This window comes from Hermetia illucens, chromosome 2 (genome assembly GCF_905115235.1).
Source record: "Hermetia illucens chromosome 2, iHerIll2.2.curated.20191125, whole genome shotgun sequence".
NCBI lineage: Eukaryota > Metazoa > Arthropoda > Insecta > Diptera > Stratiomyidae > Hermetia > Hermetia illucens.
Window position 1 is genome coordinate 171511802 of NC_051850.1, and position 15147 is coordinate 171526948.

The following is a 15147-nucleotide window of genomic DNA, read 5'->3' on the forward strand; positions in this document are numbered from 1 at the left end:
GAACATCATTGGCTCTGAGAGACAAGTTAATCAGTTTCGAAACAGATACAGCGGCTATCTTATTTTGTTTTGATGTTGTAAGCCACCAAACTCAAATGGAATGGATCTTATTGTTCGTAGTGACGTAGTTGCGTAGATCGATTTCCATTGTATGTTTTATATAAGCATTCTCTCTTCTCTGTCCAAAACTTATCTAAAACTTTTCAATGTTTCTGAGCTTGATCGGTGAATCTCCCAACACAAACAGCTGTAGTCATTTGAATTTTTGAGAAGTATCTTTAAACAACGAACCAGTACCAGAGCACAAATATTTCCATACTTGTTTGCATATTTTGCATTTTTATTATCTGGGGTTTTTTATTTGTTTCAAATGGTTTGGTGCGAGGATGGGAACGAGAATTCCAAAATGTATTTTGTCTTTCAAAAGCGGTAACCATGGGTCTTGTATTATTTGTCACCTTAGAAAGTGATGATTGGACAAATGTCATCCTTTTGTAAGGTTCCATGTAAAACAGAACCTTATTAAAATCAGTTTCCTGTCTGTCTGTCCGTCTCTCTGTATTTTTTTTTTATGGATGGAGGTGGAAATTTTACAAAGACACTGCCGCGCCAGGCTGCAGCAGCGTTTGGGATTCTCACCAACTAAAACCACCCCATTTTCTCCTTCTTCCTTCCCCGCGGAACCGCCGCAAAGCATTAGTTCGCGGGGTGGACCGCGCTTTAAGCGACCAAGCCTTCCATTCTTCGCGTCCTTGCGCGCTCCGCTCTTCCAAGTTCCTTCTGTATTCTTTTGATTGCGGAATTCACCGCACACCAGTTTCCCTCCAACTTCAACATTTCCCAAACAATGTTTTCCGGGCTTAGGTTGGTTTTCAGGGAGTGTTCCAGGCTCCTCTTTTCTGAGAAAAATCTTGGACAGTGGAGCATAACATGCTCCGGGTCCTCAGGTGCGCAACCACATTTAGGACAAAAGGGAGAATGGTGCAGGTACTTCCTGTAAGCATCATGTCCTGACAGGAACTGCGTCAGTGGTATGGATCAAAGTGTGGGTCCAGCGACCCCTCTGCGAGTCGTTCCACCGTTGCTACCACTTCTCCAACGACTTTCGCCTTTTTCAGGAGGATTCATTTTTCTTTTCTCGTACAGGCACCGTGTCTCACTTGCCAGAATGCCTATCGAGATCATCCCCACAATAACACACGCTGCTTCGCCTGATATTGTTCTGAAGGCACTGCACACTCTTAGCGCCACTAAGCGGCAAATCATATTTACCCCCCTCCCATTACTCTCACACGCTAGTGTTTCCTCCCAAACTAGTGCCGCGTATAATAGTGTGGAGCGAGCGTACTTCCTACGATTGGTCATCAAGACCGCCGAAGGTCAAGCTGAACCATCTCCAGCCACGCTTTTATGGCGCTAATGATTTCGTTAGTGTACATTTCAACGTCTTCAGATTGTTTCGCGACCACAACCACAGCTAGATCATCTGCGAAACCGATTATTGATTCCGATAATTCCGATTCCACAGAAGAGGACCCAACGCTGAGCCCTGTGGCGCTCCTGCGGTGACGGTGTACTGCTTGGATCCCTCATCCGTGTCATACCAAAGTGTCCCCTCCAAAAGGTAACTGCCGAGGAGCTTAATCAAATAACTAGGGACACCCAGCCAGTGAGGGGAATACATGCAGAAGGAGGGGGTATACATTTTTTTTTCATCAAATATAGTCATGTGGGGTTTCAAATGGAAGGTATCGGTTAGTACTTTTCGAAGCCGGTCTTAGTTTTGACATTTATCAGAAACGTGGGGAGTGCGGGTGGTTGAAAGTGATCACTTTTTTAAGGGTGCCATTCCCAGAAACTATCCAACTGAAAAATCTGAAAAAAATCAGGAGGCTGCCACCATATGGTGCTTTCAGATTATTGACCGGAATTAGGGTTGAAGTTTCCTCGAGTGATCCTAAAAGTTAAGCGGAAGCAAAATCGTAAAGTCCTAACCAGAATCAGAGGGCCTTCGTGAGACAATAGCTGCTCTGTAATCTGCTTGGATCATTGATATGTGTATAATGAAGCCACGAATGTCTCGAAGTGCCACCAGTCATCATCTATCTGGGAACCATTTCTCGGTGACTATAAATCTACTTGACTTCTCATTTGTTAATATATTCGCCCCAACACAGCGCCGTCCGTATTCAAGGCATAACTCTTGAATATAATTTACGTTCACTTTTCAAATGACCAGTCGAGAAGAAAGGCAACTATTTTAATTAAATTATTTTCTTCATTCAGCATTCACATTTGACTAATTATCAAGAAAACAAGATTGGAAATTGTTTTCTTTGTGCCACCATTACACACTTCGTGGCTCTTTGCTATCGGCATTTCCACCATTGCTAACTCCTGGCGTTTTTTTCTTATATATAAAATCATCATTGTGTTGCTGTCGCTGTTCGTCAAAACAGACTACCAAAACGAGCTGTAGATTATGTTTTCAATTATGTGGCGTCTTCTCCTCGTATCAATACTATTTTTTTCTCTCACTTTCTATATTCATTCATATCGGTACCATTTTTATGAAAGAATATTAAGGCGCTTATCTGACAAGCGCGTTCTGGTAGAAAAAAAGATTTCTAGTTCATCACGCAGGTTAGTCTAGGAAAACGGAATATTTTGGCAAGACTGATAACGTATCACAGGGACCGAGGAAATAAGGGGGTGTTCGGTGAAATAGCCAGGGCAGCGCTATTTTGGAAGACCAACTAAATGTTGATGACTGCGATGAATTTCAAATGGGAATTTGGGCAGCCAGTTCAGCTTACCAGAGAACCGGCCTAGTAATTATGGAATTATTTAACCATTGACGGACTTTCACATGGTCTCGGAATTCGTCACGAAGCCGACTGTGGAACAGAACCAATCTCGTCGAGTTTTCCGTATAAATATTAATGCTAAAATCAAATCCTGCTATCAACGGCTTTATAGACGCATAAATACTTTCAGCTATTTATTCAAGCAGAACATAAACCAGTTCTTAATGATATACACCACCCAGACTGTCTAGATTTCTTATCTTTGAACAGGATCGGCTTTGGAAATGTATCTTAAGCAAAACGACCTGCGACCTTCTACATAATCACTTTTCGTTGCGACAAACACAAGAATAAATTATTTTTTATGTGAATATTTATTCAATTCACATAACTCTCGGTAAGACCCCGTTCAGTCTGTCACCAGGCGCTCTACACATCGAAGCCACGAAGATTGCACCTACACCCAAATATTAACTTGTTTTATAATTCCTGATAATGAGGCTCTGATTAGAGACCTGCTGGGTAATATTGCATGCGATTAGAAGAATTTTGCGCAGAAATCATTCATTCAAATTTTATGTAAGCAGAAGAAATAGAAATGTCCACAAACTTTCCTTAAGTATTTGCAGTTTATTTGAGTCTATACATATTAATGGAGTCACACTCGAAAGCGTAACAACTTTTTTGTGTAGAGCACTTGATCAGCCATTCAAACACATGGGAATATATTTCGAAAAAAGTTGGTCTATTTTTTTTTATCGGCATGTATAGATTGACTTATTGATCGTTATCATGTGGGATCACAATTTGTGGCAGCCAATGAACCTTGGTTGGAATTATTTACAATGAGTAACAAGGTCCCAGCAGGGCGCCAAAAGCGAAGCGTATCAACCGCAAAGTACCTACACGTGCCAGTTTGAGATAGTAGAGAAAAAGATTACTTGGCGACTGTGATAACTCGATTCATAGATAATTTTATTCGGGCATAGCTAAAAGGTGTTCATTCTAAGACTTGTGATAATTTTCACCTGAAACTCCGGTCCTTTAACGCTTATCCACAACTACTCACTTCAAAATAGTATTCACAACAAGCCAGTGAGCTTTGAACCCCAGTACACTGTCAAATCACCATCATATTCACTTAAGTTCGACTGGGTCAATCAATTCAGGCGCCAACTCAATCTCTGGAATCAACTCACGCTTGAATTCCACAACCCATAAAACTCCGCTTTCAGTCGTACCAAAGATAGGAAAACAGAAGTCCAAGTCAACACCCAATTAGTAGTATACCTACTCACAAAGACTATTTTCTTCTATAGACGTCAGAAACAGCATCTCTCGCCTCGGACGTAACAGATAGTTTTGCGTCATACCAACAACAATTCTGCTCTATCATCCTACATTCTTCTTTCTATTCATTACTTTTTATATAGACAAAAGCCGAATAGCATTCTATGCAAAGATGGAGCTTGTACTTAATTAGAAGAGACAGAAAACTAACAGAAAAGCTTACCAGATGAATTTAGATATTTTTTTTTATTATTATTATTATTTCGCTTGTGTTATCTTCAATAAACTTTCAAAACTTACACATATCCCGCTTTGCCGGCTTCGCTTTTGCTCAACTTGAAATCCAAAATTAAACTCACGCGCCAGACACTTTTTCCAATAAATAAAACTCTTTTTTTGCTCTCTCAATCTCCTGAATTGATATGATTACATTTTGTTCAATCTTTTTTTTTCGGAATCGCTAAATTCTGCTAAACTTTCTAAATATAAGATCTGATTTGGTGATTGCTTCTTTTTTCGGAAATTCCTATGCAATTTTAATTCATAACTAGAGATTTTCTTGAAATTTTCAACAAAAGATGGAATGACAGTTGTGTGGATCGACTGGCGTTGTTAGCAAATTTTTCACACCTTAGCCTCTTTGCATATAACAAAATGAAACGTTACTAGGTGGAAGCCGAAAGAAATACCAAAAAAAAAGAAGACAAAAGCAAGATGCAGCTGGTTTTTGTGGACCAGGAGCTGGTTTTATCGGAGACAAACGAGAAGCCAAAGTTAGAGCTGCGTCGCGTGATCTATTTATAATCGATAAAGTATAATGAACTGGTTTTCGAATGAACCCGATCAATTCGGCTAAGAATTATCGTCAATCGAATCGGGTCACATCGATTCAGTTGAGATACAGATGGTTTGAGATCCGGCTTGACGGAACAAAGATGGGATTTCTGCGAATGTCAATTAGCCGGTTTAAATGGTGACCCTATTTCGGCCTAGTAATACCAACCCCTTCGACCATTTTAACTTAAAAATTATACTTCCCGCACTGGTACCAGAAGAATACTCTTAAGCTCAAACTAGTTACTAAGCATTTCGCAAAAATCACGGGTAATTTTTCGGAATTCGTATCATTTGACAGCTTGGTGAACTACGAAGAACCTAATCCCTATCAGCAGAATGTGTTCATCAGTGATCCATCAAAAACCTAGGAAAAATTCAAAATATCCAAAATTTCAACAACTACTCTCAATTCCCCACAAACATCGGCGTGACTACCCTTAAAATCCAACATAACCAACACATATGGTCTAAACTCAACCAGGCCTTATACGCATTCTATGATAACACAGTATGCCAACAAACGATGATCGCACTGGCTAATAAACGTAATAAACAGCAACGGCAACAACCATTTAAGTAAAAGCAAACGATCGTCTTAGCATATGTTTATATAGGGGATATCTTGATGGTATAAGCAGCTACTCTTTAAACCATCAAGACTACACATCACTTAAGTGACACCAGCAGAATACATATGAAAATCATAACAATCATGAGTCCATGGATCGCGATTAATACACTAACAATGGTTTCATTATCCACTGGTAAGCCTAGTTGGGCTAGAGATCGATTTACATTTAGATATATGGCATAAAATTGGATATTGTCGATAAAATTAGGTTTCGTTCAGTGCAGAAGTAGTTCACCAGAAAAGATTCTCACAAAAAATAAAGTATCTTTAGACAATAAAGATAACATTTTCAAAGCTACAGAGAAGAAAAATTAACTGCTATGGAAGATAAACAGGTCAGAGACTCCTCCAAGCAAACAGTTTTCCAAAAACTAGCTTATTTTCTACCTAGGTTCGTGAGAGCCCACGTGTCTTTTTCTAAGTTCTATGGTGCCTACTTTGCTCCTGTACATTCTCAATACATTGTCAAAACTCAATAACAATTGTCAATTGTCATGCCTACCAAAATAAGGGAATCCAGCAGCTTGCATGGATGATTCCCAAAAAAAACCGTCTTCAGCACCAGAAAGATAGCTAACGTAATCCAAATAATGATCATACCAGGATCTTTTATCAATACCTCTTCTAAATCTATCGTATAAATCCCTAGAAAAGACGATACAGACACTTGATTTCTATATATATATTGATGTCCTATGACTACTGCAAAACATCGTAGTACACTTACCAACCTACCCTACCAAATAGGACCAGAATATTACACCCAACGTGATGACAAATGGAAAATTTCCTACCGGCGCTCTCGAAGCTTATTTAGCAAGCTCTACGGTTCGTGGAAGGTGGGATGATCGGTAAATAATGTGATAAATCTCCCAAAAAACAACCTCTTATTGTGTACTACAGAAAGAAAGCTGGATGAATGCCAACTGCCAATCTCTTTTTGTAGAAAAGCTTCAACAATCAGATGTTGCCAACTATCTGGACACTCTTAAGCATATAATAAACAAAGACAAGCGGGCACCATAATACACAATGCAAGCGGACTCCTTTTCCCACCAAAATAACTGTAAATAAGACGTAGACGTGGTAAGAAATGTTCTTACCTATGGACCTTCAGTATGGTGGTCAATGGTAGATTAGAGTGGAACTACAAAGGACTTGAGCCGGCTTTAAATACTAGTCCGTCTCTGCATTACGAATGCCCACTTCCATCTTGCATCCTTACACCTTACAGCAAAGAAAGAGGTGGGATTTGTAGTTTAGACTTGAACTAAATGGCATGTGAACATATTTGACGCACCGCCAGGCTAATTTCATGAAAGGCAAACCAAACTGGAAATTATCAGTGATTTTATGGCAAACTAAACTCTGGAAATGATCAGCGGTGTTTATGCCTGCCAAAGTACAACGGAAATTCCAAATCAAGACACCTCAATAATTAGGGAAGATTGGAATTCCTGGGCAGATAACCACCTGACAAACTACGTACAATAATACCGAGAGGAATCCATAACAGAAGATGGAATTAAAGAAGAAATGGGTGGAATCAATCCAAAACACCATATTTCAGAAGCCCTAAACCAACAGACCACTATATCTTAGGCGGCTGTGTGTACAACAAACCCGTGCTTCAGAGAGAATTTACAGAGGAAGTACAGACGTGTTAAAATTCAAGTTGTGACAAATAGGCATCCTCAAAAGTTGTTGATAGAACTGCAACATCAAACCAAAAAATTGATAGACATTGACAGTAAGACATAAAGGTATTGACAGCGAAACATAAAGGCATAGACAGTGAGACAAAGATATTGACAGCAATGAGTTAATGGATGAACTTGTAAGAAAGGGATCACTATCCCCATTTGTAGGACCGCAACTGGGGCCTTGGATTAGTAAGTCTGTCGCTAGTTATGATAACCATAAAAACCTGAGAAATTAAAGACCAGTCGGGGGAGCGTTTGGTGGATATGATGCGAGAACCCCAATTTTTGATTACTTTTTGACATAAGGTCGGCGTAAAAAGCAATTTCACATCGGACGTAGTCCTTAATCTCTTCGAGGGTGCTTAGCTTATTCGCTTAGACGTGCGATTTCAAAAAACCCTCAGAGAAAAAAAACAAAAGGCGTCAAATCGCAGGCATTTGACGGCCAGTTCACATCACCGTTTCGAAAAATTACGCGATCGGGAAGCTTTTCATGCAAAAGAGCGATTGACTGACTACTTATGTGACACGTAGCGCCATCTTGTTGAAAATACATGTTGTCAATATCAATTTCATCCAAATTGGGCCAAAAAAAAAAACCGAAAACCATCGCTCTATACCTTTCCCCAGTGACAGACACTGCCTGGCTAGCATCGTTCTCGAAAAAGTAGGTTAGATAACGCCTCCAGACCACCATCCGCACCAGACATAGATCTGGATGTGATAAAGTCTCTAAGATCTCGTGCGGATAGTTCTCTGCCCAATAAGGACAATTTTGTTTGTTGACATCCCCCCAACCGAAAATGAGCTTCTCATCGCAGGGACGATTTTTTTGGCCAAAACTGGAGTTCGAGTTGCTCTACGGCCCAATCAGCGGTTCGTATTGATTGGTTTCGCTATTTTAGTCAGTCAAAAGCCTGATCTGGATGAAGTCGGGAATCCTTCAAATCTCCATCTAGCGTACCGGGCCATCTTTGTTTCGGCTGGCCTTTCGATCGTTTCTCATTAACTTCGCTGTTCAGAAGAGACTGAAAAGGGGGCATGAACAAGTGCATCTAGTGGAGTATGTTTTGAACCTAGCGAATAGGACACTTAAGCAAATTTTGGTATGATGACATCCAATAAACCAACAGACTGAAATATGAGGCCACAAAAACAGGTCCTAGAGCAGTCACCCAAAACTACCACCGCCCCTCCCCCCAAATTCGTAAATAATCCTTGGATTGTCAGAAGATCATGTTCTTTAAGCCGCATTTTAACTTAGAAAAACCATTAACAAATTTGTTAATATCTTTTTTAACCATGTGCAATAAAATTTACGTGTTTAAAGTCATAAAAATGTCATATTGACATTGAAAAATTGTAAATTTAACTGCTTAACATTTTAGCTTAAACGCCGTATAAGCTAAGTTACATGACCATTTTGGCATCAGTCAATCCTCCACCAGTCTTACATCAGTCAATCCACTTTGACCCAACTGGCGGATCCCATTCAAAACTTTTTAAAATATTCAAAGAACCAGGTTAGTCTAACATAATCAGGATAGCGTCATTCCTAATGACGGCAAATTGATCGTATATTCCAGTTTTACGTATCAGTTTGATTCATGCTTACGTATGCATCTAGCGCCAGCTGTACAGGTGATCTCACAAGATCAGTTTCACATCAGTCTGGATGTTGACGTGAACATAACCAGTTGTGAATCATTGACGAAATTGACTTAAATGTCCAAATAAAAGCTGTCGGGTTAGTGTGGTGAAGTTGATTGAGGTGAATCGAGGCTACTGTCAGGTTGATGTTGAAACTAATCGTGGTAGCCGAACTGTGTCATTTGCATACAGGACATGCGTAAGAGCGGCCTTTCGCCGTCGGCTTTCCACAACTGTGGCATCAGTCCCAATTCAACGTTAGCCTGACATCGGTCTCAGTTCACCACCAGTTTGGCATCAGTCTAAATTCACCACCAGCTTGGCATCAGTCTGAATTCACCACCAATTTGGCATCAGTCTCAATTCACCACCAGTTTGGCATAAGTCTCAGCTCAACACCAGCCTGACATCAGCCTCAATTCATGATTGGACAACCCCCAATCAGACTGATCGGTTTCATTCGAAACTGATCATATAAGGCCACTCTGGGAGAAAAAGCTCCATCCGATCTTTAAAGAGTTTAAATTCAAAATCTCGGCTGACCTAGGGATCAACAATCAAACTTATCAGAAACTGATCGCGTAGGGCCGTTCGGAGGTAGAAAACCTATATTTTTTCCCGTTCACAAGCGAGCCTCAAAAACTTCAAACCAGGCTGTCTGACCTGGGAGAACTAAGGTACCCTATTTCAACTCCGGCCTTACCAAAGTACTATATTTCAAGTCCGGATTTAGCGGAGAAAACTGCTATTCCGTGGCCGCAAAGATGACCTACTTTCTACAAATATTTCTCACTTTTCTTCTTGTCGACCTTATGCTGGCTGATGTAAATTTTTTATCTGTCAAAGACGTGCTACATCCGCCTAGGGTTAGCTTCAGGGTAAAAATTGTATAATTAATTAGAGAGAATAGAAGAATAGATTTTGATAATAAAAAAAAATGATTAGACCGTTATTGAAGCTGCACACAAGAGTATCAGTTGTTAGTCAATACCTTTTCGTCACTTGAGGAGACCTTAGGAGCTATTGATTGATTTACATGTAGCCTCACAGGCAAGAATTTGCTAATTCGTCTGAGTTTAACTTCAGTCGTTCATGGAGGATTGTGTGTTTAAGGAAGAAATCGCTGATTCCAACTACGAATATTTAAAACATTAAGGTTTAGTCCCTAGGCCAGATCCTTCAACTAGGTATGACAAATTTTTCTTCAGTTATGTATGTCGTTTTTTCGGCTTATTTTGTAGTGGGACAAGAAGAGACAAAATTTTTTTTTTTTCGTTGTGGAGACCAAAACATACTGAGGAAGAAGCCAAGAGGTCCTCGAAATACCGATATATGAACAATAAAAACCCTTTTCTCGGCATTTAGGTATGACAAAGTTTGAATTGGAAAGCATCCCCCAATTCCTGATATTTTTTCCAAAGATATTAAGCTTGTTCCATTATTCCAAAGGCTTTGGAACATTTTTTTAAAATTTAACTATTTTTTTTTCGGAAATTCTAGTGGTATGACCACTTAAGTGCCTTAAACTATTGATCTGGATAAAATCATCTTCCCATTGTTATTAAATTTAGGACCAAAGGTCATTAAATCAAGTTGATATCTTGAATCTATTACCATAAGCAAAGTCTGACATATTTACCCTATCTACCCAACAAACCGAAAGACCAGAGAGATACACCAGCTCTTTATGGGTTAATCTCACCCAATGGAATGTCAAGCGCATTTTTCTATCAATGACTTGAACTTCCAAAGTACGTGTAGATTTTATTACTTATGTTATCAGTAAACAACTTTTTTTCTCAGCTAAAATCCTAAAATTCCACGCATTCACCAAAAATGAGATTAGAGAAATGCCGACAACTAAACAAGCAATTGGAAACAAACAATTCATTATTTGATAAATCGGATCACCACTTAATGCCAGATGATTATGTACTTTTCCAACGAGAAGTAGATGTTGTTCTATGCAGGGATTGAGTTTGGAAGATTGCCTGGTGGGACTGGTGACAGTTTTGGCAAACCAGGTGTTAGGTCATCATCAATATGGAGGCCAACCGCGATTAGTCCACTTTTGAATTAGGAGAAAATCCTTCACACAAAATAGTGAAAGTTACTTTCTAACGTATAACAAAACTGTCACATCAACCCCACACATATCTACAGATGCAGCCAAGACTTCCCGAGTTTCATGGTTCACATGCAACTTGGAAGACTGAATGCTACAATTTTCGACAAATAGCCGCGTGTCAAAATAAATATTTTGTCTACTCCTGTGACGAACAGCATCTGTTAACAAATACGCAAAATTCTTCAAGTAAAATATTATCCACGCGCCACACGTGCTTTGTGTTTTTTTTTCTCTGATGAAAGTAGGACAAATGAGTGGACGAATTGGATCATTGAAAACAAAATATGCTAAACGAATCAGCCTGTGCAACCCCCCGAAGCAAACTTTAAGGCAGAGCAGGTGCCTAACTGTCAGTTGACTTAAATTTAATTAATTCTACTTTAGATACAAGAACGATGTAGGCGATTGAATGATACCGAACAGTTGGTAGAAAACATGTCACTTGAGTTGGTTTAACTTCGAAATTCTGGAGAAGTACTTGTCAAGGATTACGTGCGATTTACTGGGAGAACCTAATTGACATCCAAGCAGTTCGGGACTTCATTTTCTTCTCTCAGTGTTGTCTTTTTTCTACTCCAGGAACGGAAAAACACTTCATTCGAAATGCAACCCTCAAATCATATTTTTGTCGTTTACTACCCCCTTACAGTGCCTCCCCCAGCATATGTTTAGCACTCAATTAAATTCGTCAATACTCGAGTGACATTGTTGATTTTATCAGTTTTACTGCTTCCCAGTATTATATAAGATCAGAGACAGGAATATAATGCAGAAGGTGTTAGTGTCCCTCATGTCGTGATGATGTGCCTTATAAATATTTATTATTACGGCCATTTTCCATTCTTCGCTGTTTTGACTTCTTCCACATTTATTTTATGTGAGAATGATCTAGTTTGACTTATTTCTCCTTTATCTCGATCTTTTAAGCGACCGATTGGACTTCAGTACGCTGCAGAGAAAAAAAAAATGTCCCGGATCTTTGGGCGGCGAACAGGTTTCGAGAAGGCTCACACTCTCGAAATGCTGTTTATGGCTTTTATGTATCAATTAAAATAATGCAAATGGAAACCGAGATTTTTGGTTGTTTGCTCTACATAGAGGGCCTGAATTAGATTTGAATCCCCAACGTTTTCACTGTCCACGTCACTGTCATGAATGGCCGAGCTGGGCGAATGAACAAAGGAGCCAGCCGCGACCTTGGACCAGTTTTTTTAGATACGACTACGGTTACATAGATATTCGCAATGTCGAAAGTTGATTACGATGAAATATAGGAAATAAACTCACGCACCAATTTCAATTTTTAATTTCTGAGAGGTTTGCGAGGCTAGTGCCTGTGGGGTTGACAGTGAAAGATTCAATTATGAACGTCAAGCGATACAGGGCGAACAAGTTTAGGAAAGTGCGCGACCAAAAGACCTTCGTGGGTAGAAAAGAATGCAGGCTCAGATCGACTAGTTGAAAACAGTAATCTCACTGCAAATTAAGCATTTCGTGACCGACATATGTGACACGATAGTGTTGCGTGTCGGGGCACTCGCAGAGGACAAAATATTGCGTTTTCTTGGCTATGCGATTTTGCGTATCGTCAGAGTACCAGGTCCACAAGAAACTTCTCTGAAATAATTGAAAACACTTGTGCTCTCGGTGCTGGCATTAAACGATCCAAATTAAATAAACAATTCAACTAACGAATGGAAGTGAAAATGAACGATGTGTATCTGATACAGAAATGCGAGGTGGTCGAGCCAGAGCTACACTAGGCTAAGGCAACTCAGAGCTTCACGGGCTAACATACTTGCCTCGATTTTATTTATCTCAAGGCAAGGTGCCACCGCGACTCCCACCGAACAGAGATACAAATTGAATTAGCGAACGTTTCGAAGAAACTGATATAAGAGCCCAACAAATCTCTGCCAAGACACAATTGCGTATTCCACACTGGGTTAAGTCGAAGAGCAAAACAGCTGACGCCACGGCCAAGTAAACAAGGATGTGATTCGAGCCCACCCATCCCAGTTGAATTATCTCCGCTTTAACCCAATTGCGAAATACATACTGCGCTCATCACTAACAAATGCAATTGCGTACTTCAGTAGAACGCAAAAGACGTAGTTTCACCATCAACAGATACTTTTTGCACTCGTCCCGAGCTGGAGAACAGCGCGACGGGAAACCAACGAAACCTCTATTCACTTCAAATCTAGGACACTGTGCGTGTTGTCATAAATCCATCATGAACACCCATCGCGACTGTCACACACCATTCACGAAACTCAAAAAAAGGACATTCAACCTGCTGGCGCCCTGTCGCCAGTTGCCAGCGATTTCCGAGCTAGACACCTCCCAAATGACTACTGTCGAACCCAATGAGCGTACAACACGCTGCACTGACATCATTGCAGGACTAACGACCTAAAAACTACTTTCAACCCAGCAACGGCAGGACGACACTTACCTTGAACGACTTCAATCGACGGACAACAAAGTTGTTGAACTTATTTGACCAACTTTTACATTTCATCAGGAGGCTTTTTTGCGAAGCTAATACTCAGAATTCACAGGACGACGACAGGACTCCCGAGATGCAGTGATTCCCCCCAGGGAGAAAAACTAAGGCACCCACTAATGTCTCTGCAATTTTCAAATTTTCACGGTTCTCCTATCGCCAAGTGTTGTATTGCACTGAAACTGTTGTCCGTGCAGATTCGTACGAAAGAAGTTTTTATTCACAAAGTTACACCACACGACGCGGATGGATCACAGATTTACAGAACTGACCCAAGTCAACGCTGTTATGAATGTTCTACAATCGTAGCAGGTACCGCGTTTGCATCGGGAACGGCGTGAAAGACCCAACTGCCTGGTGCGAGCCCTGCATTTGACGCATTATTTGCATGTAATTGCCCGCTGTCAACTTGAACGATGCAAGTTCTAATTTCACGTGGACCAAGTCCAGCGCGGAATAGTCTAATCCCAGCTTCCGAGCACAGTCTGTCCGGGACTCGCCTGCTGTTCCGTTGCCGGGCCTTTTCGAGAATCTGTGTAAACACTGCTCCCGTCCGGATTGCTTTTCGTCGCTCCACTCTCCACTGTGGTGGTGAATTGTCGATGCGTTGTGTAACGGCACTTGGAAACAAAATCTGGATTTTTTCGTCGGTGAGCCTTGGCACTAGCGTTCCAGCTCGCCACACGCGCTCCAGAGTAATAACACCACTGAGGTCTCTTATTTGCTGTACACCAAAGTGGAACGGGATTTGGCCGTCGATGTCACTGGCCCCGAATTAAATCAGCGCGAGCGATGGGTCGCGGGCTGCCTGGCAATCTTTTTTTTCCAAATTAAGTCCCAGCGCGGTCTGCGAACCCTCTCCGGGCTGCGGACGGATATTCAAGGGAAATGGGCGCGCAACTGAAATTTTTCACCTGCGGACGGGCCGGACGAAACGCGGCAGGACACTATCTTCACTTCACACTCGTCCTCTGTTACGCCACGACCTTTGCGAAATGTTTCTCGTGCGGATCGGAACTCGCCAAACTAAATCACTAAATTCAACTGAACACTTGACTGCTGCCGTGCGGATTGCGGTTGTGTGTTTACTGCGACGTCCTCGACACTTGTACGGTACGAAACGCAATTTTTTCCCAGCGAGCACTTTATATTTGAACACTTGTGGTACACTATTTCTCTGACCTGGATTGCGGACTCGCCAGAGGTCCGCCAAATTGCTTCAAATCGCCACGAAAAGTCAAAAACGACTGAACAACAATTCCATGGCAAACCTGAAGCACGAACGCTCGACGGCATCGCTTCGAGCGGATGACGTTCTTTCCGCGTTCGCGCAGTTCGGGTTCCCCAGCTTCCCCGCCGCGCCGTGTACGTATACGGAATCCAACACAGCCAAGCGAGGTCTTTTCCATTTTTTTCGCGCTGTGTTTTTCCAACCAAGTGGCAGAAAGTGCTTGAAGTTGTATAAAAACAAACCCCGCGGACCACCGACCCCGCACGGAAGGTCTTAGGCTAGCCAGGCAACGAGGGGAAGCGGTGGGCTTTCGACATTGCCTGCTACGGCATTTCCCATTACACAACAAACGACTGTGTTG

The 15147-nt window shown here is 41.2% G+C and overlaps 1 protein-coding gene across 1 annotated transcript in view; it reads right to left on the reverse strand.

Annotated features, from left to right (window-relative positions):
- The window catches only part of LOC119650179 (3-phosphoinositide-dependent protein kinase 1), a 30512-nt gene extending 15707 nt beyond the window's left edge, over window positions 1-14805 (reverse strand). The window contains exon 1 of the mRNA XM_038052733.1: window positions 13505-14805. Within this exon, the coding sequence (XP_037908661.1) occupies window positions 13505-13570 (66 nt within the window). The 5' untranslated portion in view covers window positions 13571-14805. The remainder of the gene's footprint in view (window positions 1-13504) is intronic.
- Window positions 14806-15147: the final 342 nt, after the last annotated feature.